Genomic DNA, 27,766 nt, shown 5'->3' with positions numbered 1-27,766 from the left:
TCGATTGTGTCATGATTTTGCATTAAATGATATCGAATAAAGTTGTAATCATGTTTGTACAAAACAAGAAAGAAATATTGTTTTGCCTTTTTTTCTGTGTGTGTGGTTGTATGCAATGTCAAATGAATCGAACCCTATACAAAGACATGCAGTCATACCTTTTAGAAATGGTTTGTTTTACCTGCCTTCAGCTTCACTATCCGCTCTTGACAAATTTACAGGAACTAATTAATATTCCGTTTGTCACGTGATAAATGTAGTGTGGAATCTTGTCATCTTGTCATGAAGAAAAAAACACACATTGTGTTGTTTATAGCACTTTTTAATGATCCAAATAAAACATCAGAATTATGGCTACAATGAATATCACCAATCTAAAAATATTCGTTGCACACACCAATCTGCGAGACACCGTCAGATAGTGAATAGCTCAAGTGGTGATCCCCAAAAATGCATTTCCATGAAACGTCTATTTTTCACATCTCTTCTGATAAAGGCATCAGATGCATTTGTTGATGGAATTCACTACTGCTATTCACTTAAGGAATGAAAAGAAGCTAATGAATTTTGTTTAGCAAGCAAACCTTTATTATGAAAGAAAGATTTATTTACAGGGGTGAAGGTTCAGGTGTGAGTTTCTTCAATTTGTCTCCCTCAACAAATTAAATTATTTGTTAAGATCGCAACTGCTGATCTGTACATTAACAAACATGTCGGACAAATTAACAAATTTGATTTGTAGAGGGAGACAAATTGAAGAAACTCACCTAAATCTTGGCTAGTTTTCCGCTTTTTATTTAAAAACATCTTCTCAAACAATAACTTGTGTGTTGTTTAGCACTTTATAGTGTTCCAAATGAAACATTAGAATAATGATTACAATAGATCTCACCAGTATAACAATATTCATCGCACACACCAAATGTCAGTCACCTTCATTACTATAGTGAACAGGTCAGATAAGTGACGATTCCAACATAATATACATATTCATACATACGGCTATTTTTTGTATATCTTCTGATGCAGTCATCATTATTTTGTCGATAAAATTTACCACTGCTATTCACTTTAAGAATGTGAAGAATGTAATGAATTTTGTTTTATAGCAAATCTTGGATAGTATTTCACTTTAACAGCGTATAACGTCTTCTGAGCTCTTCAGATGAAACTCGGCGAATGACGGGCTCTGATGAAATTGGCCTTAATGGCGCCCTCTTTTGGTGGGAAGTAAATGACATTGCAGCTTTTATCAAAATAATTATTCCCATCACTGAATTCGACTTCTGTTCAGTGCGTTTATGCTTAGTTGTTTGTTTGTTTTTGTTTTTGGTTGTGTGTGTGTGTGTGTGCGTGTGTGTTTTTGTTTTAACTGGCAAACCCCCTCCTAACGTCGCGGAGGCGTGAGCCGCGATCACTCCGCGACCAGCGAGATTTGAGCTACTAGGTATCTTGTCTGCAAGCCAATGAGTTACCTACTCGGTAACACAGTAAATGCCAGGAGAAGGTCAAAGTTTGATACAGTATAGTACATGTATATTGAATGGCAGGGGGATTACGTCACAATGAAAACTTTGTTGAAGGAGCTATTCAAAGAAGGATGAGGGGCGCGGGTTATTTTGAAATTTCGTTCAATAAGAGAGATGAAAGTGATGTACTGTTGTAGTGTACTAGTATATCGAGTCAAATACACGTTCCTTGGTGCTTACCTGTGGAAATGTTACCATTTTATGCCTAGAAAAGTGTAAGAAATACTGTTTTTTCATCACCACAAAGAATGGAACAGCCTGTTATGCATTAGTGAAGTAATGCCTCAAGGCGCGCCTGTTTAGTGCGCACTGTATGTATTCAGGCGCGTACAGCTGAATACTTTGGGACGAAATGCGCGCACAGTGACTGTTGCGTCATGCTGATTAATATTCAAGAGAGCCCCATGGGAACGACATACCATAGTCATAGTGTAAACAAACGGTCGTCATTGTTTACCTGAGCATTCAATGAAGAAGGATCTCTTTTTCAACGGAAGGTTATCAGTTTTCTCACTATAGCCAGGATTTCGAGATTCATCTCACAGGTAAGTGCAGTCATTGCTTTTGAATGTCATGAGCAGAATGAGCTTTCCCCCTGTCCATGCATAGAGATGTAAGACAGTATCCCTGAGGAAGCAAAAAAGCTGTCAAGTTCATTCAATGACAGAATTTGGTCTTTTGATACCAAGCTACTTTACATTAAACAAAACTGAATGAAGGTAGAATTTGAAATTCCACATGCAATTGTGCTATCAACTTTGGATGAGTTGTCTTTGTTGTTTTACTTATCTTATTCACAGAGAGTTTGTTGAGAATAATGGAATATTGCCCAATAAAGAGATAATAATAAAAGGGTGCATTATTTGGTATACCAGGTATGCAATATAATTTCACTGTTATATCTGATCGTTCAGTTCTATAAGAAAACTTCTCCTTATTCGAATTTCCTTTCAAGAATGTCGGATTTCATCCCTGATATACGATCCTTGCTGAGGAGTCGTTTCAACAGCTGCCAGATTCTCAGCCATGGTATTGTTTGTGAGGCGAGGTCTTGGACAAGGACCTTGACGAAAAAGGTGAGTTTTGACGGGCGAATGATGCAGATGCTTTATAATATGTGCCACGTATAACAGGTCATTCAAATGTTTAGAGACTTGCTCTTACTTCAGAAAGAAGTGAGTTTTTGAACATCATATTAGGTGGACGCAAACGTGATGTACAAACTACAAGTATAATATCTACATAAAGTGGAGAAAGCAACACTTCATGTCCAGTGTGTACAAGCAATCAGAGCAATGCAATGTATAACGATTATAATATGTGTATACTAGCATATTTGGGGTCATCCAACAAGACCTACACCCACGAGTCTGTATGACTTGTGAGCTGTATGACTTGTGGGCTGTATGACTTGTGGGTGTCGGTCTCGTGACGTGCACCCGTATATTCAAATAGAGAGAGTGTGTGTGTGTGTGTGTGTGTGTTTGTCTGTACATACATTACACATATATATGTATATATATATAAAATACACACGCACACACACATGAAAGCGTGTCAATCTTAGTTGCAAACAGTATTCAAGATGTTCATCTCAGGGAATATACAATATGTGATGATAGCTAGGGTTTGCTTCACTCAATCTCAGAATGCATTCATGTAACAGTAGGCCTATACCTACACTTATATCAACATAAATAAACCATGATGGGCCAAATAATGCTGTCACTCTATTAGATCTTGTCGAGTGATTCGTCCAAGAGTACGTCTACAGTATCAACATTTCGTGGCCTGGCGGGAAACCTACTGCTGTACAGCGTCCACCATGCTGCAGCAAAGAGTCACTTTGGCCAGCGACTTGAGGTGAGTTTTGAAAAAAAAAAATGAAAGAAAACTTTGGATCACACCTCCTCCCCCTCCCCTGGAAAAAAACAAACAAACATGTCTTAAAAAGATTAAACAAGAGATGTTTAACTATACATTTTGAGTCACATCTGGCCTATAACCATTATATCAGTATAGCCCAGAAAAATCAATGTTATAAATATACTTTATTCACAACAATTGGCACATACTCTTATTATGTACAGGTATCACTGTTACGTAGCCAAAATACACTCTAAATGCATAAGTAGCCCTCGTTCAATCCTATTTCACCGAGACCGAAGGCCGAGGTGAATTCTACCATATGCGTAATTAAAATGAAATGACGACATTGAAGTGACGACATTGGTTGTCATTTCCGTGAAATTTCGTGAGGAATGCTCAGCTCACTTGTAGATTAACTCGTATATGACATTAAAGTTGTTTGTTTTTTTATTTGGATGTCGCGTCAGGCGTTGGCTGGCGCTATGGGAGAACATAGCGAATCCCCAGATGCAGACGACACACTGTCCCGAATCGAGACAGCATGGCACCGTCAAAAGGAAGCCAACTGCATGCTGGGAAGGGAGATTGACACGCTGACCTTCAAACTGAAGGTAAGATTCCTTTATAAGAATGAGGTAGGCCTATACGTATTGAAGGGCTCGACATTAGCGGTTGACTGGGGCCATTAGAAATAGACGTCGGGTCACCAAACATAACATCTCTCGGTCTCGGTCTCGGGCCACTACATGCGTTTTTTGGGGCCACTAAAATTTCAAACACGAAGATTGTAGTGGCTCGATCGGACCACCAGATTAAGAAAAATTAATGTCAAACCCTGGTATTGATATTATGTGTGCGTGGTAGCTACTTTCAGATAAAAGGATTATTCTAAAAATCAAGTAAACGAAAATTTCACAACACTTAGCTTGCTCATGTTTCGACAAAAATTTCACTTCTTTTCATTTCATTTAAATTCAATTACTTGGAGTAGATTGTTTTCAGGGAGGAAATACCTTGAAAGAATTTCTTTCTTCTTTAGGTATTTGCACTGAATGTCGGCTTGGACACCACTGCTGCTACGAAGTGGCCAGACGAAATCGTGCAAAATGTTGCCAAGAATTGGCGCCAAAAGGAGACGCATTCCCAGAGAGCGGACGAGGACGTCAAATCCTTTCGGAAGCAAATAACGGTAGATATCAAACTTTATCATAGACATATGAGATTAGATATCAGCCAAATGATTGTATTGTGCAAGGAGTTAGATTCATTTTGTTAACATCTTCTAAATGATAGAAGGCCAGCAAAAACAAATGACGTGATATTTTTAAACATTGTTTAAACTGATGAATCCACACTCATCCAAAGTCAAATGTCCACTTGTGAAAAGTTATCTATTGTAGCTCTGTGCACTGATCGTGCTAGGTCAGTGAAAACCGCATTAATCTTATTTATTCTGACTGGTTTGATTTTGAGTCTGGTCCAACAACGTCTAAGCAATGTTGCAGCGGTATGGTATAGGCTGTCCACAGAATTAACATTTTATTGTATTTTCGTCTTTGAAATGTGTAGAATGTACCATCCTTCAAGGGCAAAGAGGGCGGGCTATGCGATAGCGTCAAGATCATCAACGACATCATGATGAGATGGACGGAGAGCCAGAATAGGATCGCTGACCTTGAACAGGCCTTAGAAGAGGAGAGGAAAAGGGTCAAGGCAGCACAGGACGCCCTCATGGTAAGTTATTAGTGTCTTTATCTCTGTAGGCAGGGCTCGACACTAACTTTTTTTTTCTCTCACTGTCAGGTCTCTGGTGGCCTAGATCTGGTGGCCCGTTCTGGCCTCTGCAGTCCTTGAATTTCACATTTTGGTGGTCCGAAATGAAAAGAAATACATAAATTGATTTTTAATATTGGCTCCCAAATCGGGCTACCGAAAGATAGTCTTTTTGGAAGTTTGGTGGCCCGACATAAATATTTCGTCGTGCGCATGGCAGATTGTCGTTAGCGCGCTTCCCTGCGCCTGGCAGATTGTCGTTACAGCGTGGGAGTGCGCATGGCAGATTGTCGTGAGGGTGTGGGAGTGCGCGTAGGGTTAACAACATTCTGCCATGCGCACGGAAGTGCTCTAACAACAATCTGCCATGCGCACGGAGGCGCGCTAACGACAATCTGCCATGCGCACGACGATTTGTTAGCCCTGGGGCACCGCTATGATTGTCGGGCCCTGCTATACCATGGGCATGATGAGAATTATTTAAATCTGATTGTGCAATACACAGAAATCGCCAATTCATGAATGAAAAATCTGATGACCAAAATACGTTCACTGATCTTTTCGGAATATTTGATCCACCTGTTGACACTCCTTGGTTGAAACAGGCTCATCTCGCCCAGGAGAAGGAAACTTCGCCAGTCGCCACTCAAACATTCAGTCTGACTTCATCGATTCAAGTCCAGACCGAGAGTGTGACGTCATCGATCACGACTCAGACTGAAAACCTGATGACGTCGATGACCACGCAGACCAACACGCCGATGACTACGATTGGAACACACACTGAGAGCTTCACGTCTTTGGTCACTACCCAGGCCGAAAATTTGCAGTCATCGGTCTCCACCATGACTGACTGCCAGACATCATCTGCCACGACCCAGACGGAGAGTGTGACGTCGTCGATCACGACTCAGACTGCCAACGTGATGTCCTCGATCACAACGCAGGCAAGCACCCCGATGTCTATGGCTGCAACGCAGACCGAGAACTTCACTTCGTTGGTCTCTACACAGACCGAAAATGTGACGTTTTTCGTAACCACCATGACTGAGTGCTTGACGTCATCCACCAAAACCCAGACCGCCAGTTTGACGTCACAGGTTTCAACACAAACCGACAACCAGACGTCCTTAGTGGTAACCCAGGTGGATGATGGGCGATCTTCAAACAAGCCAAAAAGTGATCGAGTATGCCCTGAGGAGCTTTCGAACGACTCACTTTGGGCAGCAAGGTAATTGTCCTCTGATTTTGGTCAAACGGCTTTACCAACAAAACAAAGTCAGTTCAGGTAATCACTCTGAATTCTCTCCGACTCTTGTACGGACTTTATTATAAAAAAAAAAAAAAAAAAACCCTTGTGTATTTATCGAAATAGGCAAATATCAATTCTGACTGTGCGAACAAAGCTCGCAAAGTTCCATGATGAAGATTATCTAAACGGGAAACCCTGAATAGGATAACCAATAAACGTTTACACTTGTCCCTCTCTTCCCCAATAGGCACTCCAGGGCTACTGTCTCTGAAGACGATTCCAATGAGCAAAGCGAGGCAAATGATGGGGGCGCTCCAATTCCAAGCCAGACATCCATCGTGCCAAAGCTTGCCTTGGGAGCTGTTGCAGAGGTAAGAAGGAATTAAAACCCCCAAAATCTTATAAACGCAAGATAATCACTTTGTCGTTGAAAAGGCACTTTACGGAAGCTCGTATGATGCTCTTCTAGATTACCTGAGTAAAGTTGCATACCCTTGCAGTATTTAGGGGCACCAGGTAAAACTAGAAATGTTTGCATGAATGCCATATCAACTAATATCCGTTCTATTGATGCATGCATTCTCAACACGTTCCCATTCTGAAAGGTATTACCAGAGAACAGCAGAAATGCCGCTTACCAAGGACCGGGAGAGTATGGGGCCGAGACTTCTCCAATCCGGGTGCCCACAGCCAATAGAACAGAGCCTCTTCCAGGTAGCCCTTACACTGAGCCCAGGGTTGCGTCTTGGCCGACCGTCAGGATCCTCAGGCGAGGGGAGGCCCTTCCACGGCGCCTGGAAGATTCGGGAGTCTCAGAGGGTGGGCTTGCGCACTCATCTGTCACACCTTGCACAGCTCTGACAGCAAGTGGGAGTGAGAGTCAGACTTCTGCAGAATTTTCCTCCAAGGGCGGGATGATGAATGAAGGAAGTGAGCAGGTATGTGAGGACTCCATGCATTCACAAAAATAAATCTTACTCTATAGTGGAGAAATGTGGAGTTTTACGTACAAAGCAACTTTGTGATATTCTATGTGTCATGATGTAGAGGTGGTATGTGAACCTTCTATATGCAGGATGTTCCATACAAGTTCAAAGTATCAGATATGTCTTCAGATATGACATGCTCAGTTACGCTGTTTAATGTTTTCAAACAATGATAAGAATACTTGTAGATCAGGCGATATATTGTCTTTTTTTCAAACTAGGGAGGCGCTAATGCACATCCATCATCGGGAGACACTCTGAAAGCAGAGCGAGCGAGCAAAGCGACCAAAGCAGACGGCCGGAAACGAGTCCCAGAAATGTGGCAGGGAATTCCCGCCTTTGAGGGAACCGCGGGGATGAGGTGGACCGAGGCAGTCAACCTGATCTTGAGGAAAGACTTTGCAAGGCAAAAGGAGAAGGAGCAGAAAAGGATGAAGGAACAAAAGGCGAAGAGGAAGGAGGCCAGGAGAAAAGTGGAGAAGGAGTTGGCAGAATCTGGCTGGGAAGAGAAAGCGGATGAATCCGCAGACGAGATGTTTGATGAGAAGAGCGACGTACAGACAAGGATGAAAAACGGTCTTGGGATGAGTACAAAATTGAACAAGAAGACCGCGAAGGACAAGAAAGGGACTGACGAGATGACAACAGAGGAGGGTGGAATGGAGATGAAGAAATGTGACTCTAAGAGAAAGCAAGGTAGAGAAAGGAGGAGGGAGAGTAGATCTTACCAGAAAGAAGAATACGATTCTGTAAAAAGAGAAGGGAGAACAAGGAGAAAGGACATCTCAGCAGAAAAAGGAAGGAAAGAAAAATTCCAAAGAGAAGTGGAATCAGAAAGAAGGGAAAGGAAAGAAATGACGACAGAACAGGACGTCACAGGAAGACAACAAATGAAGACAACAAGGACAGAGAAGGACGAGTCCCGCAAACAGGGAGGAAGAGAGGAACGGGAGAGGGAAAAGGAAGCCTTGGAGAGACAGGAAAGGAGAACAAAGAGGAGAACGGATGATGAGAGGCAGGAAAGGAGGGAAAGAAGGAGGAGAGACAAAGAGGCCTCGGAAGGATTGGAAGGAAAATCACCAAGGGAGGAGAGGGGAGAAGAGTCAGACAGACGGGAGAGGAAAGAAAGAAGAAGAAAGGAAAGGGAAGCATCGGAAAGGCGAGAAGAGCGAACAGGGGAGGAGGAGAAGAAAGAGGAGTCAGACAGACGGAAGAGGAAAGAAAGAAGAAGAAAGGAAAGTGAGGCATCGGAAAGGCGAGAAGAGCGAACAGGGGAGGAGGAGAAGAAAGAGGAGTCAGATAGACGGGAGAAGAAAGAAAGGAGAAGAAAACAAAGGGAGGCATCGGAAAGGCGAGAAGAGCGAACAGGGGAGGAGGAGAAGAAAGAGGAGTCAGATAGACGGGAGAAGAAAGAAAGGAGAAGAAAACAAAGGGAGGCATCGGAAAGGCGAGAAGAGCGAACAAGGGAAGAGGAGAAAAAAGAGGAGTCAGACAGACATGAGAGGAAAGACAGGGGAAGAAAGGAAAGGAATGCTTTGGAAACACGGGAAAGGAAACCAAGAAGGGAGGAAGAGGATGAGTCGGAGAGACATGATAGGAGAGAGCGACGGAGGAAGGAAAGAGATGCCTCAAAAACGGGGGAACAGAAAGCAGCTCCGGAATATGTGGAAGAGGAGGACTCAGCTAGGGAAGAGGGTAGAGCAAGAAGGAAACGGGAAAGGGGTGTCCCGGAGAGATCGGAGAGATTGGAGAGGAACAAAACAAGGGATAGAGAGAAAAGGGAGGAGGAATTAGACAGACAGGGGAGAAGAAACAGAAGGAGAAAGGAGAAGGAGGCCGAAGAAAGACGCCAAGGCGATTCAGAAGTGGAGGGGTCGAGGCAGACACAGGAGGACATGGCCAAGGGAACGACGGGGCACTCACAGAGGAGCCACTCCGCTGAACGGAAATCGGAAAAGAAAACAGCAAGGCGAACAGGTGGCAAGGGTGAAGCGGAGATGGCGAATGGCAGAGCTGCCGATCGGAGTGATAATGACACTGAAAGAAAAGATGAGAGAAGAGGTTACCTGCCATCGTACAGTCCCCTGTGGAGAGTGGCAGTCAGGAAGGCGTACAAGGCTAAAATGACGCAGATACTGAAGACTGACAAGCGAAAGTTGAAGAGAAACTAGGTAACTATCGCACCATGACAGTCATGCTTCGGGCAGTGACAAGCTCGACTTATTTGATATTCAATAAAAATGTTCAAGAAGCAATTAATGATTAAACATTCTATTCTCCTGCTAGCGAAAACCATACATTTGGCAAACAATGATTGCACGTGACTTCTGGAGATTCTAATGACCGAACACATGCCTAGATGCTAATTGCGATATCATATCTAATCGTATTTTAACAAACTTATCTATTCATACAATATGGTGGTCTAGCTTGTGAAAGGTAACATAATAAACCGAAGGTCTCTTGAAGCAGTAATGTTACACCATACTCCGTATGTATAAGATGTCTTTTCATAAATAGGTAATTTCTACATAACCATTAATGATCATGTCATTTTTTCCTTAAGATAAACCACCTAATCCATCATGAATAATATAATCACTAAACGAATATCGCATAATCAATGTGTATCGTATGTGTATCATATCTTCACCTTTACTTTCCGCACAGAGGCCGGCATGATAAGTGGTGGGCCAAATGACACCACAAATTCGTCAAGTCTGTCAAAACAGTATGGAGTATGGAACAGAGCTGTGAGGTATGGAACAATTCCGGAACACCAATAAGAAGCTACATGTCGGTGGACAACGTGCTACAATATAATTTGAGCATCGGGAAACTACAAGCACTGAAGGGATGGTTTCTATAGGCCTACGCATTTTAGAGCAGAGAGGAGCAAGACCAGACTGCCTTTCGAGAGACCAGCTGACTCCAATAATCTGCCCAGTACCCCATCGCTCAGCAAGCTCTCCACTCCACCCACCACTATTGGATAATTCGCTCTGATATTACCAAAATCTAACGGACTCGCCTCTTCAACAAACCAATAAGGATAACTTTTCCCCAAAATGAAAGAAACATAGGGATTCATATCTCCACGTACCCTACTCTGAAGACTGCAAAATGGTCAATAATCACAAATAATGCAAATAATATCTACTTGCAACAAGAGAATGCAACTAATTGAAGGATTAACGACTGCGGGGGGGGGGGGGTGCCTGATAAGCCATTTAGCACATTTACTCTAGATCTAAATTGTCTTTCCGACAATAAATATACATAATATTCTAATTTTGTAACTGAGATTTCATAGTTTGTGTTTTCCTTGTCGTACGTGTATTTCTGCATTTTGTTTATATTATATAGATTGTATAACAGGAAATATCATCACAAGAAGATGTAAACAATAGCCTGGTGTCTGCTTCTTTGGTAAAGATTTCACACTACTTTTTTTCCGAACATACATGGGGGTAAAGAGGTCGAGAAATCAGCGACGTAATTATTATCATTCAGTATGGAGTCTGAATAAGATCAGGCTCAAAATGTGACCGGAATAATTAAATTATGTTGAATTCACAAGTACTTTTTATCATATGCTTAAATATCCTCTTTTAAATGCGTGATTTCTTTGTAGAGTTATCTACTTCTTCACAGAAATCAGTTACAGCTCTATAGACCAAATGTCAAATAGAGTGAAATGAATTGATGTGGGTTGGTATAAGCTTGAAGGCAAAATGCTAAATCTGAAAGACCTTATACATTAGATCATGTCCCCGATTCTTTTTTGAAGTTACTATATTGTGCACTACACTCACAGCTTGTGTGTGTGTGTGTGTGTGTGTGTGTGCATTTATCTGGATTTTAAACCACTAATGACCGTACACTAGGCCCTATATAGATTCTTTGATGACGTTTTTTAATGTGTCATGATAATATGGGTGCGTGCGTATGTTTATCACAACTTAAAATTAATCAAATATTTTAATCTGAAATTTTCAGAAGTCTTCGAGCTATAGGAATTTTTCTTGAAAATCGAATTTAGAGAAAAAATCACGCAATCACGATGAATTTAACCATGCGCGGGTCATTATAGTTCATCACCTTAAGATATGAAATACTTCTATCTCAAGATGAAGTATATTATAATGGTTAAAGACGTGGCATTTCAAATGCCGAGTCAGGAAGAAATTATACAGTTTTCTGAAAAAATAAATCCCTTGTTGATAGAACGCGAGATTTAAAAGTCTGCGACCGTAGACGTAATCTGTAATCATAGTATTATACTCTATTTCCGACAGACATCAGTCCTTAATCTTTTCATCCTACAGTCCACGTGGGAGGATTTTAACATAATAGGATGAATTAACCGGAAATACGTTAAAATCTCATCAGGAGTAAGGATCTGTGCAGTAGGGGCCTCGCCACCTTCGTTACATCCGTCATAATGTCCACGAATCGTGTTTTAAAATCAAGGGTGAAGCAAGTAGATCACTAATCCATGTTCGTGACTGCCTGTAATCTTGGCATTATCATCGACGTGAATTTTTGCACTTCAAGCAAAATGTACATTTTAAGTAGCCTTACTAACAGGATGGTGTTCAGATCAACCTTGCAATGTCTTTGAAACTTGCATGAACCTTCAGTTGGTATACTAAAACAACGATAATCATTCACAAAGGATTTTAAAGGGATGGTATAGTTTTAGTTGAGAATCTTCGTCCAATAAAATTTGAATCTCTAGAGTATTCTCTTTAATATTTCATAAGAGGTTCCTCATTAATTTATCTCATAAAAAAAAAAGTTGGGAACCTGAAGTTCCATCTCAACCGAAGTTATACCATCTCTTCAAAGTAGTGTGTGACGTTTACGACTTCCTGAAATACAATTCACCCCGTCTTGCTTTGTATTATTGAGATAACTTCGCATCTTATAAAAGACTGTACTTGCCTTGATTAATTTTACATGCTACACCTGCTGTGTAAATAATCGCGCCATGCCTTGAAATAATGTGAACAATGTTGGAACAACAACTCACAATCACGGACAGGTGCGGGAATGTGGCAAACATTCCATTAATTCCTTTTCATCGGTTCGTATCTATTATCTATTTATCTTAATGAGAAGGAAGTGTTACAATAATGTGATTGAAGAGCTGGAGTTCCAACTGGCTCTATTATTCAAACACCTGTCAGTTTTCTATGGATGCACAAAAGAATGTTACAGGTGCATTTGTGCCTTTGATATTCATTTTGAACGCTAACATAATGTCTTGTATATTTTGTTGTTTATTCATTTCATGAAATTTCGCCTGATACAGCACCTAAAACAAAAAAGTCAAGAAATGCGTGCACAAGTGGAAAACTGAGCTGTATGTTGAGGAAGTGTTTGAAACTGTCCCTCCCGGAAAGCCGATTTTATTACTTTTCTGATTAAATGCGACAAATGAAATTAATATGGTATAATCTTCAAACATAGTTCTTTCTAAATCCAAGTGCCACATTAGTGTCGAGACGTGCCTAGTCGAGTAATTTTGATTTTTATTTCAGCAAATTGAACAATTTCTATTCGCCAATCCCTGTGTCTTTTATACTATTAACCACTCATCTGTGTAGGGATTGAGAAAAGTAATTACCATCGTGAAGACATGATTATCTTCCTTAGAGAGTGGCTTATCATTATACCGTGAAACATAAATCAATATTAAATGAGTTAGTCAAACATTAATACCGCTAAGTGACTGGCTAAACACAGTCACGTGATGGAGGCACATTGGTTATGTTCGCATTTTTGTAATGTTCTCCCATGGGAAAACATTTTCACGTAACAAAAAACTAATGACAAACGATTGAATGATCATATTTTTCACGCAATCGATAGGATAAATTTGCCTATTCCGTACAATGTGAAAAAGCAGATTTGACTAACCCATATATCACTGTGTAATATAACAGATGATGACTCTTGTTGTCGGGAACATGTACCAAACGTTCAACCCTCAGGGTTTGAAATGCTATTTCAAACCCTTCGGGTGGAACATTCGGTATGTTCCCTCCCCCGCCAGTCATCATCTATATAATATTGCCTTCCTATAGCTGTGAGACAGATTCAGTTTTGCACAAATTTCAAATACATGCATTTATCTATTTATTCATTGTACTTTTATCATTTATTCATTTGTTTGTTTCTTTATTTATTCAACCATGTATTTATTCATTTATTTATTCATTTACTTATTTGGTGGTATCAAACTTGGGTTCAAAGGAAATGACACTGTTGTAATTCCATCTCTTGAATCTCCGTGGTATCACGTCCAAGCGGTACAAACGTCACTACGGCAAAAGACCAAAGAGGAATCACCATCTCGTAGCAATAAAATGCTAAGGGAAACTAGAGGCGGGGGACTGGAGGTGAAGTGAATTAACACTATATTGTTTAGAATGTATGTGGTCTCTGATCTTGGCGGACGAATAGATACAACGGTGGATGAGTATAGCCCCTAGGGGCAGGGAGCGGCAGGATTAGGCCAAGGGATGATGCTGCGCCACTCAGAGAAGAGGATTTTAGGAAGTCAAAATAGTTTTAAAAGGATGGTGCAGTTTCAGTTGAGATGGGGGTTTCAGGTTTCCAACATTTTTGAAGGTGATTTTTTGTTGTTGTTGAGATAGTTAGAAACCTATGAAACATGGAAGAGCACATAATTCTAAGAGGAATTCAAAGTTTATTTCATAAAAATTGGTTTTGAAATGGCCGAGACATCCAAAACAAAGCGATCCTAATAAACAGTAGTGGCTGAGATATCCAAAACAAAGTGATCCTAAAAAAGGAGGGGCCCACCTTTCATTAGGATCACTTTGTTTTACTTTGGGTGGTTGTTGTTGTTATTGGTGTCGTTGTTGTTGTTGTTGTTGTTGTTGTTGTTGTTGTTGTTGTTGTTGTTGTTGTTGTTGTTGTTTTGAATATCTCGGCCATTTCAAAACCAATTTTCATCAAATAAACTTTGAAGTCTTCTTAAATTGTATGCTCTGGAATATTTTCATGAAGTGGTTTCTAAATATCTCACAAAAAGTTAAAACCTGAATCCTCACATTAACCAATATTATACCATTCTTTTAATATTTGCACGGAGCAGATTATTTCAAACGAGAACCGCCACACACACACACACACACACACACACACACACACACACCTATACACACAATACTCATCCCCCACACCACCACCTACTAAGCATGCACACGAGTACTTCAATACTCACCGCATGACTACACCATACACAAAAACTCTACCCATCTGGATTTTCAATGGCATTGTTTCATCATGTAAAAAAAAAAAAAAAAAATTACATCTATCTTCTAAAAGCTGCGATGCAATACATGAATGTTGTTTCATAGTTCACTATTTCCTGAGAGTTGGACTTTTCATCACATTACTATTTTTTTTTTAAATAAGATATTTCTTTTCATTTACGCTACATTCAGATGCTGAAGGGTCAAGATTTGTTCTGACATCAAGCCAAAACTCCAACCCATGTTTCAGGGTTTTCTATGTCCACTCTTGAAACTAAAAAAGCGAAGCTATAAAGGAGCCCAGACACTCTAAAATGAAAGAAAAAAAAAACACAACAACAATAACAAAACAAAGCACTCATAAATTTTCTGTGCACGGAAGTTTTAATGCATTTCCATACAAAGTAAAAGTGGATACAGTTGTTCCATGGTAAAGCTATCTTGGATAGATGCTTTCCCTGTTAAAATTTATATTTTGTTGTACAAATACAATCACATGACATAATGCCCGACATTCACACCATTAGTCTTTAGACGACACGAATGGGATGCAAGCATCCTAATTAAACGGTTAACTTTGTTCTCTTTCCACCTCATAAAATACAGTGCAGCACATACATAAAACTATATCCCATTTCCATTTCCGTGCATTTTTTGTCCTTGTAAAAAATAGCTATCAATCTCTTTTTTCTTTCCTTCCTATACACACTCACATAAATTCTGATAAAATTTTGTAATACACAAATATGCATCTCAGTGTTTAAAGGGAGACTTGAAGAGAACTTGCTTTTTCATATAGCAATATATCTTTTTCCACACAGCTGGCTGCATGCAATAATGGATGGATGTATCAGAAACTCTTCAACAGAGACTGTATTCTGGCATATAACAAAAATAGAGTTGTGACAATCTGTGCATGATGGTGTGAATCTATATAGGTCATCACCACCTTGCAAGCACATGTGAAATCCACTCAGTGGCCTAATAGGGAGAGGTATCGACAATGTAAGTTAAGTCTTCAAGAACCTTGATGCAGAATGTGTATCTACCTCAGTTCACACACTAAAAATAAGTGGATTTTAGATTTTTCATTTCTTTTCATAATGGTTCTCATACTAGGACTCCATGATGCTAGTAATGCATATAAGTACAGCAAACGGGGAAGGCATTACTGCATATGTCAGAAAACAATACATGTACAAGCTGATATCTACTCCCTCGAGAAGTTGGGAATTAAAGTTGGGAAACAATTAATGTATTACAGTCAACTCTGCATCAATCATATCCTGCACTGATCTGAGCTCTTCACAAATCTAGTGTGCGCTCGATCGATCATCAATGTCTGACATTATGTAAGAGTAAAAAAATTGTCAAAACTTGATGCTTACTGTTCCCATGGATTCAACTCAACAGAGTACATTGAGTATAAAGCGCAGTTGTAATGTGCATGTCATGGGGTTTGTTCCTCACTAAACTATTTGACAGTCTTGTATTGGTAGTTGTACTGTAGGTGAAAACTTTGATACTTTGTAAATATGCCTGTAAAATATATGTAGTAAACTATAGCAAACTTTCATTGCATATTCAAGGAATATAATGGTTCTCATACTAGGACTCCATGATGCTAGTAATGCATATAAGTACAGCAAACGGGGAAGGCATTACTGCATATGTCAGAAAACAATACATGTACAAGCTGATATCTACTCCCTCGAGAAGTTGGGAATTAAAGTTGGGAAACAATTAATGTATTACAGTCAACTCTGCATCAATCATATCCTGCACTGATCTGAGCTCTTCACAAATCTAGTGTGCGCTCCATCGATCATCAATGTCTGACATTATGTAAGAGTAAAAAAATTGTCAAAACTTGATGCTTACTGTTCCCATGGATTCAACTCAACAGAGTACATTGAGTATAAAGCGCAGTTGTAATGTGCATGTCATGGGGTTTGTTCCTCACTAAACTATTTGACAGTCTTGTATTGGTAGTTGTACTGTAGGTGAAAACTTTGATACTTTGTAAATATGCCTGTAAAATATATGTAGTAAACTATAGCAAACTTTCATTGCATATTCAAGGAAGCATAGCTCTGCCCTTGTAAAATGATGAACATCAAGATCTACTTTACAAACAAAATGAATAAATAAAAGTGGATGCAAACTTTTCACCTCGACTACTTCACTTGTGGCAATCTTCTTGATTTGAATTCTGTTTCTATCTGAAGAGAATTACAACTTCTTGCGGTTTATCACTAGCATGTCAGCCAAAGGTAGAAACTTCCTGTAAGCAAATACCGGTATGTTGGTCTTTAAGTTGCTTCTTACAGTACATTGTTCCTACGATGGCCCATTAAAGTAATTATATAATTATGATCTGTATTACATCGCATTCTCCCTGCTACATGCACACACACACACACTTTACAGTGGTATACATACTTACTTTACACTACTTTAACTAGAAACTACAAGAACTAGAAAAAAAAATCAAAAAATTATATACATCATTGTAATCATACATTATTGCAGTTTGTGATCTCGTTTAGGAATTTACTGTTTATGCTATTTACACACAAACTTTCTCATGTAATACTGAGCAGAACAACATCAATGACACATTAAACTTTCTGTAACTTTAGAATATGCAACAATGACTTATGCTTAACTGTAATTTTAAAGTGTACCACACTGTTTCTGGTCCATGTCACATTATGAACTATGGAATTCTCGGTATCACCAATACCTAGGTGCCATGCAGCAAGCAGCGTTTTAGATGCATTATGGGATAGCTCGGGGGACAAAGTTGCATCCGGTTTTGGCTGCAAATACATCCAGGTTACTTTCCGTCTTTAATCCGGGGGTCTTTTTGTTGAAGATTTCTTCACTTTTCATCATGTGACCATCACATTGAAGCCTCGCAGTAGCGAACTATGACTCAAGCGACTGAAATCAGTAAAATTTAGAATTTTAGAAATGAATTGCACTGGAACTGGGAAACACGCAAGACAACTGGAAGCGAAAGCGAGAATGCTCCAGAGAAATCCCACAGCGCATCCATGACAGGGCTCTTCAGCATGCGCAGAAGTTTTCTGCGCATTGGCAGTACCGAGACTATGTAGAGCCTTCACCCCTGTCAGCATGGCAGGGTTCCAGGATTCTAAAGATATGGTACGTTTTAAAATAAACTTATATTTACCTCGGACATCACAGTGCAACATGACAACAATATAATTCAACTTTTTGCCCAAAATGAATTGTTCAAACAGCACAGTACAGCACAGAGTAGAAAAATAACCCTTTCAACCACGCTCTCATCTACTGTATTTCTCTCTCTCTCTCTCTCTGTCTCTGAGTTTTGTAAAATGTATAGGCCTATATAACACAGATTTTGGAGGGATATACTTACATGTACTTTGGTAATATGCAAGAAGGAATTTACACATAATCTGATCCATTGACACAATTAAATCCTTGATAAAGCTGCTAATATCAATTTTGAGATTATGATATCGTCGCTGTCGCTGGGGCGACAAGACCTCGTATCTACAAAATGTCAAATGTTCAGGAGAGCCAAAAAATATGGCGGCCAAAGCACTATAGCAAATGTGATAGCCTTTCCTTTGACAAGCCGGGTATGACAGTTAGGATTTGGACAGGACATCTCTTAACCAATTATTTGACCATTAATCCAAAAAAGTTATTTTCACCATAACTTCAGATACAAGGTCTTGTCACCCCAGCGACGATATCATTCTTTGTCAAACTCCATGCTTTATTATATATAATTTGTTCTACTTTTTTTCCAAATACCCACCTTAAAAAAATGAGAAAGGTGGCAAACAAATAATCACAGTCATGAGACAACTAAATCTTCAGTGTTGCTGCAGTAGAGCAAAACTAAAAATACATTCACACATTTCTTTCTCTAAACCAATCTGTTTTGACATTCCAGACACTTGTAAACTTTGCAATTCAGACAAAAGGTAGTCACAGTAAAACTTTCAATTTCTGAACTAATGTCAAATTGCTCACTTTTTTTTTTTTGCCCCAAAATAATTTTTCAGTTTCCTCAGCTTTGATATTTGTAACTTTATCGGGGTAATATGGTGATGGGTCACACATACACTCTGGGTAATATATCAATACACTGTATATATGCACAGGTTAAAATCAGCAGTAAAAGACAAATGTCATACAAACGTACCTGATGACATTACAAAGAGCCCCTCAATGAATGACAGAAACTCATCAACCCTTCAAGAGCTTTTGTTAGCCACATGAGATATATAATGGCTAACTTCATTTGCCAGCTGTCCACTTGGTACATTGGAAGCTGTTGTACAACACAGTACAGCACAGATCACATTCACAGTGCATTCAGATCTCTTGTAGGTTCAGCAACAAAGGTTACCCGTGACAACCCAAAAGTTTGACGGAGGCTTAGCTGACCTAATGAACTTCAAATCTATCTGACATTCCAATGTATTGAGACAGGATGCTTTGATTACATGTATTAACAGGTGACAAAACACACATTTGCTACATTTGTTGGTATGCACAGAGCAATTGAAGTTAACTGGTAGCAAGCTACAAGCAATGATAGTGACACCCCATGGGCCTCTACTCGAAGTAAGGGACGGTGAGAACAGTACTCGCAGTTTAGCTACCTTAAAATTAGATTGTCGCTCCTAACCATAAAAAAATTCTTGTGATTAGCATGCAAACCAGTTGATAGTTGTTGTTATTGAGTCCCTATCAACACATTTTGAGTTAATGGTTTGGCTTTACCCCTGTGAGCGCTGCATTACTATTCCTAAATGTGCACCTGCATGCAAGTGCAAGGTACGCATGAAATGGGCATCATTGCTTGTTGCTCACTGGACTTCCTGAGTTTATCATTAAGTGTAGCTTGATGTTTAAACAGCTATTACTACCAGTCCTCTCATTAATAACAAGCATGTATAAGCGCAACTCATAGTTACGAGCTAATGTGCACAACATCGATGATAGCATGACCACTTGAACGTGGCTATTGACTGGGTTTATCAGGAGGAAAATACATGCACACATTTGAATGTATCACCAAACTCTTTCCAAACCTTAGAACTATAAAACCTACTACCATGGTGCACAAAGTGGTAGGTTCATGTGTCAAAAGATGTACAAGTTTGTAGAAGAATGAGCAAGAATTAATGCAAGGATTCATGTGGGACACCCATCAACCACAAACATGTGCAGGTAAGTTCCGGTTGCAACTTGCATTTCTTTTACAAGGAAAATACTTCGCATAAGCCTATTATGATATAAGTACCATCATTAGGCTATCCAGCTACAAGTACTCAAAAAACTGATGCTTGCTCTACACACGGTTCACTGAAATACATTCAATTATTGCTTTCAACAATATATGGACAATGGAAAAGATATCAAAAGAAGTTGACATAATCGGTAAATTTTCTCTCCCTCCATAATAAAATGTAGGAAATGAATAGAAAGTGTGGCAAGTATAATACAGCTGGTAGTAGCTAGACATTTCTTGAAAAAAAAAAGGAAATCACAAAATTAGGCTTCATATGCTGGAAAATAAGAAACTAAAGAGATATCAGAGGTACAAACACCAATAAACGTAGTTTGCTACAAGTATAAATACTACAGTCATTCTGGAGAATACACCACGAAATCAACATTTTGGTGGTAAGGAATATCATGATGTATTTTACTACTCTTTTTCACTCTTTTATGCCACAATCACAATTCAAGAGAAAAAAATTGAATTAATGAATAGTGGACAGCAAAAAGATGACTTCTGTTATTTATACAAAAGATTTCACTCTATGAAAACAGCAGGCAACATACAGTATATTAACCTGTTTTGTGCCATACAAGGAGGTTCAGAGTATGAAAACAGACTAAAGAAACATCACTAGAAATGTCACTTCCAACTTTCTCCTGACGCCTACCAGTCTTTTTTTTTATGATAGAAAGAAATGATTTGCAATTGCAAGAATCTCCCCAAAAATGAAAAGCATTAAAGAAAGTAGGAACATCATGTTCAGAGGATCTAGCTATGCACATCACTCATGGTTATCGGATGGCAGAATAATAAGATTGAATTAACTCAACTTGAAAGCTCCCAGATCTTAACCTAACAATTATATCTGCATTCGCCCACAGAAAGCATAAATTGCCCCATGCTGGATTTATGTGTGTGTGTGTGTGTGTGTGTGTGTGTGTGTGTGTGTGTGTTTAAGAGAAGATTTGCACATTTTCTTTCAAGGCACCGTTTTCTTCACATTCCATTTTCCATTAATCACCATGGCGATGCTCACCTCCCATAGTATGCTGATGCTTGCTGACACAAGCGCGCTATTTTCGGCAGCACCAGATGGAAACACTTCCTCCTGACATTTCTTCCAACATGTCATTACCAACCTTTTTGGAAGGGAGAACAATAATGATGATAATCATAAAAGTGATAATAAAACTGTAAGGGAAATTAATGAGAAAATTGAGCCATATTTGCATGACTGAAAAGAACATAACATGATGGAAAAGAAGCGATAGCAGAGAGAAAACTCAAGGCTCGCTCATGCTTCCACACCATTTCTGAAATGTCACAGGCAGTAAATTAAATGAGTGGAAATTTTGGACATGCATTGAGTCCTTTTGTTTTTTCTTTCTCTCTCTATCTGGTAGAATCAAATTAAAGTTGCTCTCTATTGTCATATCTTCCCATTTCAACTGTTCATCTGAACAAAGGCAGCACACATGCTCATTCCATGTGACAAATTCTTCGTTGACAAATTCTCTGCTGAACTCGATGATGCATTTAGCAGGAGAAGCAATCAAAAAAAAAAAAAAAGAATCCTGAAATTTTCCTCAAATTCCCGTAACTTGCTTTGGCATACTCTATGCATCTCTACATAGTGTGAACAATCATGTGAGAGCCATGTGATAAAAATACAATTTGACTATGTTTCCCTTACATGCACAAGTATTTTTCATCAAACTTTCTGATCATCTGATGAAGATGGAAGAGAGAGTCACTTGACTGGTCCACAGTCTTACTTTGCTTTGTTCTCCAGGTTTGTATTCTCTGTTGGTAGCTGTTGTTAAAAGTGTTATTAAGTGTACAGTGGAAATTTTTGTGATGCAGAAAGTTTCCTGCAGTTTGTCTGACATAAAACTTGCAGGAAAATAAAAGCGTGCAAAATTTTTGCTTGATATGTGTCATATGATTTTTTTTTTAACCTCAGGTACTGCTTGTAGAGGTATAGCTGTAAATGTTATTTGTAGTTTTCTTCACATTCTCAAGTCCTGTTGTGCAAGTGAATTTGGGAACATAACTGGAAATAGTTAAGTTTTTATCACAGTATATATTGCAAAAACCTTAATAACTGCCATGACGGCACTAAGCTTTGTCCTGACTGTCAATGAATTGAAATAATAACGCAAAATTCATGTTACTCAGCTGAGTGCCAAAAATTACCTATGCAAAAATTTCTGGTTTTACAGTATCTGCTTGCCAGCGAAGGCAACCTCATCGTCCTTATCATTACTGTATCCAAATGGCATTGTTACCTCAGAGTAGATTATTCTACTTTAAAGTGCATCATGGCTACGTGTTTGGGAGCAGTTGACCATATACCATTCAGCCAAGTAAAATTAAAAAGTTTTGCCACCAGTTATGATGGGTACATGCTGATTAATGTGCATTTTTTTCTTCAATTGATTTTGATATCGAATTCTACAGACATCTTTTTTTTTTCACTTGAAAGAACTGAAATTGATATGACAAAAAAATCAAGTGAAACTAAAATTAACCACTTCTCTAAGTGCAATATGCATCAAATGACTTCTTTTTTTTTCCCGTGGAGGGGGGGTATGCAATTCGGTGTGACACGTCTGCCATCAGAAAATTTATAAGATTGTATTTCAGCTTGCTTCCTGGCAATATGTACTCTAGATAGATACTTTGTCAGTTTAGCCATCACAGCCTTTCAACTCTAATCTTCCCCTAACAGACCTGCATACAGATGGATGTCAATATTTGTTGGTTGTGGGTGTCTAGGCTATCAGAACTGGGGGCATTTCGTGAAGCGTTTTGTCACATGTCTTTTCTGACAAACTGTTATCAGCTAATGAAATCCTTGCATCTGATTGGCTGAGAGCAAATTTGTCCGACATATATGTTGAACAAGACGTTTCACGAAATGCCCCCCAGGATAATGGGAATGACGTGAACATCATATCTCTCCAATCTCCAATGCGTCATCAAACCGATGCCTTGATCGTCAATGATCAATTAATTTGATGGACGTACGCCCCCTTGTTGAGATTAGCATCAGTTTGCATCATACCGCACCACAGTTAGTTCAAGAAAGAAAAGTTGTTGTTTTTTTTAATCACTCATGCCGACAAAGGGAAACAATCCTCCCACTCTATAATATGCTCGACTTATCTCAGCAATAGATCATTTCAGTAAGTATTTAAATTCTGTGCGTGTTTTGTTCACAAAAGTTGCCCGTACACATGGCTTGCCAGAGGCCTGCTCTACCTAGCAACAACTATGCAAATTCCTGCCTGAGGAAATTAACTGGAGGGAGCAGGTAAATGAAAAGTTTTGTAATGGGGCTGCAGGAAAAGAAACATCCATGAATCGTGATATACAGTTAAACTCGCATAAGTCGATCTTCTCGGGACTGAGCAAAACACATCGACTTAGGCGAGTTTCGACTTGTACGTAAGTCGAAAAAAATCGACTTAAAGTTACACCACACGTACATATGTATAATGTACATGTATGTTGTCTACTCTGGAGCCGAGAGCTGGAGCGGTGTGCCCGATATTTGCCCTTCAGCAAGACACTTTATCCACATTGATGCAGGCCAGGGCTCCACACTAACTTTTATTTTGGTGGCCCCAAAATGATTGATTTTTATTTTTTGGTGGCCCGAACAAAAAACAAACAAACAAACAAAAAAAAAACAAGCAAAACTAAATCGGTCCTACGTTCGGTCCGAAAGTTACCGTTATTTATTTCTGATTGTAAAAGCAATCATCCACCATTTACAAGTATTTTAACACCTTCCGGAGCCGAATGTTGCCGTTAATCATTTTCAAATGTAAAAACAAGCAACCGACATTCATTCTAGGATCTTACGGAGCTGAATATCATCCTTATTCATTTCCGAACGTGAAAGCAAACATCCGCTTTTTATTTCATCATCTAAATGAGCCGATTGATACCGTTAATCATTTCCAAATGTAAAAGAAACAATCTGTTACTTATTTTAGCATCGTACGGAGCAGAATATTACCGTTATTCGATCTCCAAATTCAAAAGCAAACACCCGACATTTATTTTATGATTGTAAGGAGCCGAATGTTACTGCTGTCCACTTCCGAAAGTGTAATGAATCATCTGACATTTATTTTGGCATCTTCAGGAGTCGAATGTTGCATGCTATTTACTTTCGAACGTAAAAGCGAACTTTCGGCAATTATTTCATCATCGTACTGCGTTGAATACCATAGTTATTCATTTCCGAACGCCAAAGCAAACATTCAACATTTATTTTAGCATCTTCCGGAGCTGAATGTTATTGCTATTTACTTTCGAACATAAAAGCAAACATAAGACATTCATTTTATCATCGGACGGAGTTGAATACTATTGTTATTCATTTCCGAACGTTAAAGCAAATATCAAACATTAACTTTACCATCAAACGCAGCTAAATGTTACTGTTATTCATTTCGAAATTAAAAAGCAAACATCCGACAGTTATTTAGCATCGTATGGAGAAGAATATTACTGCTATTCACTTCCGAACGTAAAAACAATCATCTGACATTTATTTTAGCATCTTCTGGAGCCGAATGTTATTGCTATTTACTTTCGAAAGTAAAAGCAAACACCCGACATTTATCTCATCGTCGTACGAAGTTGATTATTATTGTTATTCATTTCCGAACGTCAAAGGGATAATTCGACATTTACTTTAGCATCTTCCGGAGCTGAATGTTAATGTTATTTACTTTCGAACGTAAAAGTAAACATCCGACATTTATTTCATCATCGTACGAAGTTGATTATTATTGTTATTCATTTCCGAACGTCAAAGGGATAATTCGACATTTACTTTAGGCCTCTTTAGCATCTTCCGGAGCTGAATGTAATTGTTATTTGCTTTCGAACGTAAAAGCAAACATCCGGCGTTTATTTTATCATCGTATGGAGTTGAATATCATTATTTTTCATATCCGAACGTCAAAGCAAACATTCGACATTTATTTCAGCATCTTCCGGATACTTTTTTTATCCTTATTCATTTCCGAACGCAAAATCATATCTCTGACATTCCAAAAGTATAAGCAAACATCCGACATTTATTTTAGTATTATACGGAATCGAATATTACCGTTATTCATTTCCAAAATTAAAAGAGCAAACATCTGACATTTATTCAGCATCTTATGGAACCGATTGTTACCGCTTCATTTCCAAAATGGAAGGCAAACATTCGGCTTTTTTGGTGGCCCGGCGTGCGTTTTTGGTGACCGCGGTCGCAAATTAACCATGTGATTCGATTCGCGAAAAGACTCCGCTAAATATAAGGCATAGATCGCTACACTCGGCAGGGGCTACGTCGTCCTTTCACCAGGTCTCGTTACAAAACCAAAATCTCGCGGGAGTTCTTGCGTTACCTATCGTTAGTGTTAACGAAACATCGTTAATTTGCGCTAGGGATCGTTACTCATCGTTGCTACAAACGTTAATTTTCCAGATCGTTAGTTTGCGTTACTAACGATTCAGGTGAAACCGCTTGCGTTAATGAAACGTTAATGTTTATTTACGCAGTTTCTTTTGGTATATACTGTATGTAAACAAAAACTGGCGTCTCGTGATTTTGACAGTGATTTATTACACAATAAAATCTTATTCGACTTAGGCACAGTGAATTCAATGGTTTTTCCGTAAAAGTGTTCTTGAATTTCATCGACTTAAGCGAGTATTCGACTTAAAAAATTCGACTTACGAGTGAATTAATACACGTAAGTCAATGGGGAAAAATCGGGACTTTTTAAAATCATCGACTTGCGCGATTATTCGACATATGCGATGTCGACTTAGGCGAGTTTAACTGTATTACAGAGATGGTCTAATACATAGTGTTGTCATGAACTTTTGTCTTTCCTGGCATACCAACAACCAATGTATGCAAATTTTTTATAGACTGCATTGAATAATTATCTTCTTAAGAGGAAGGGGTGGCATTACAAGGACTCATCCATAAGGTAACAGACATTATCAATATTTGAATATATTTAGTGAACAAGGTTACTTGTGTTATACTTTTACTTTCCATGACTAAATGACATTATTAATCCATGTAGAAGAAACATGTATTTGCCTTGTCAAGCAACATCAAGCAGCAAGCATGAAAATCCATTGGGAAAAGTCTGCCACGTACCTAGTAGCATATTTGAAACTCATCTGACAACCACATATGGTCCTAGATAGGTCAAAGGGCTGGATAAACATAATTTCACAAGGAACTCTTGATACAAAGGGTAAAGAAGTTTCTCACCTATTATCACATTTTCTTTCTATCTACAATGAAAGAAAATCCACCAGTGCTGGTGTGTGTCAATAAACATACATAAACTGGAGCATGTGCTCATACACAAGAGATTTGAAACAAAGGTTCTTAGACCCCAGTAACACACGGTCTAAATTACCCTACATTCCACACCTATCTAGGGGCCTGTACTCTCACTATACATACAAATCTGTATATGTGCGACAGGGATCTTCCCATATATAGGCTCATGTACATGGAAGGAAGTTCATTTTCTTGTGTATCCTCAACATACCCTCTGTGAGGACCGTTCATAGGAACGTACGTAAGCATTTAAACTCTTCTACTAACATCAGATTCCTGACGTTTCTAGAGGTTCTGGAAAATTGAATATGAAGCCCTCCTTGGCCGCCATCTCGATCTTGGGGCTTTCTGTGAGGAGGGCCTCCTTTGCCGATGGACGTGACTCATCCTGATTGTCTGGCTGCTGCTGCTGCTGCTTTTTCTTCCCGCGATTCCTCCTCCTACCTCCTCCCTTCTTGTTGGGCGGAGTCCCCCCGCTGCTGCTGGTGCTGTCGCTGGCCCTGTTATCCTTCCCCCTCAGCAGCTGGGTCTCCAGCGCCTCGACCTTTTGGTGGCTGGTCGGCATGGAGGTGCACGTGCGGCCCGTGTCCAGAACATCCATGTCCGCCTCCTTGATTTCAAAGTTGAAGGAGAAGAGGGAGCCGGAGGAGGAGAAGTTGGAGGATATCTGGCTCTGGTTTGTGTCGTCATCCTCCGTCGACGTCCTGCTTGGGATGTTCTCCTTCTCGCTCTCCATCTCGTCCGCCTCTTTGCTGGTCTGTGTCGAGCCGACTGACATACCACCCACTTCATCCTCCCTCTGCTTATTATCATCCCGGTTGCTATCATCTTGCTCCATCTGCGTCCCCGCACCTGCTATTTTAGCACTGTCTTCAACTGATTTGCATAGATGCATGTCCATGGTTTCAAGTTCGAGACTCCTCATGAGCACATCATCCTCGTCAGGACTTTCCTTTGATGCGTCCGGCCTCTGACCTGTCCCAAACTCCGCCAGTCCTTCGTTATCAGCTTCCAAAATGACGGGCTCGACGCTGACAAACTTGGAATGGGAGGACTGGTTGGAGGAGCCAGGGGCGGATGAGGTTGCCCGTCTGTAGAATGTGGCAGTATTGAGCTTCTCCGACTCCACCGGTGTCAGGCTTTTACTCCTCTTCATCGCTGCCATGGAGACAGAAACAATGACAGACAAAAAAAAAAATATGTTACACCATGTATCAAAACAGGGAGTACAAAAGTGTACATTTGAAATCTTCATATCATTGATAAAGTCAACATACACTAGTGTATCTGCACTCTGTTAAAATAATTTCTCCATATTTCATAACAGATGACACTGCAAATTACATCTTCAAGTGCATGGTATTATCACTTTTTACAAAGTAGTCAGCAACAAAAA

The 27,766-nt window shown here is 39.4% G+C and overlaps 2 protein-coding genes across 2 annotated transcripts in view; one reads left to right on the top strand and one right to left on the bottom strand.

Annotated features, from left to right (window-relative positions):
• The first annotated feature begins 2,485 nt into the window (after positions 1-2,485).
• LOC140232073 (uncharacterized) lies at positions 2,486-10,577 on the top strand. Its single transcript, XM_072312225.1, has 10 exons — positions 2,486-2,605; positions 3,267-3,392; positions 3,866-4,009; positions 4,438-4,587; positions 4,968-5,132; positions 5,777-6,402; positions 6,671-6,794; positions 7,029-7,361; positions 7,631-9,580; positions 10,080-10,577. Exons 1-9 carry the CDS (start codon positions 2,486-2,488, stop codon positions 9,578-9,580), a joined length of 3,738 nt encoding a protein of 1,245 aa, XP_072168326.1. The 3' UTR covers positions 10,080-10,577.
• A 16,061-nt stretch (positions 10,578-26,638) lies between these two features.
• The window catches only part of LOC140232045 (uncharacterized), a 50,734-nt gene continuing 49,606 nt past the window's right edge, over positions 26,639-27,766 (bottom strand). Inside the window, exon 5 of the mRNA XM_072312197.1 lies at positions 26,639-27,528. Coding sequence (XP_072168298.1) covers positions 26,639-27,528 — 890 coding nt within the window. The remainder of the gene's footprint in view (positions 27,529-27,766) is intronic.

This window comes from Diadema setosum, chromosome 8 (assembly GCF_964275005.1).
Source record: "Diadema setosum chromosome 8, eeDiaSeto1, whole genome shotgun sequence".
In the NCBI taxonomy this organism is placed as follows: Eukaryota; Metazoa; Echinodermata; class Echinoidea; order Diadematoida; family Diadematidae; genus Diadema; species Diadema setosum.
Note: the sequence above shows the minus strand (reverse complement) of the source record. Positions and strands in the feature narration are given on the sequence as shown.

Bases quoted from the DNA above. Each gene is read 5' to 3' on its own strand.
- LOC140232073 (XM_072312225.1), top strand. From the start codon at position 2,486: ATGTCGGATTTCATCCCTGATATACGATCCTTGCTGAGGAGTCGTTTC. The intron at 4,588-4,967 runs GTAGATATCAAA...TGAAATGTGTAG, and splicing joins CCTTTCGGAAGCAAATAACG to AATGTACCATCCTTCAAGGG. The intron at 7,362-7,630 runs GTATGTGAGGAC...TTTTCAAACTAG, and splicing joins TGAATGAAGGAAGTGAGCAG to GGAGGCGCTAATGCACATCC.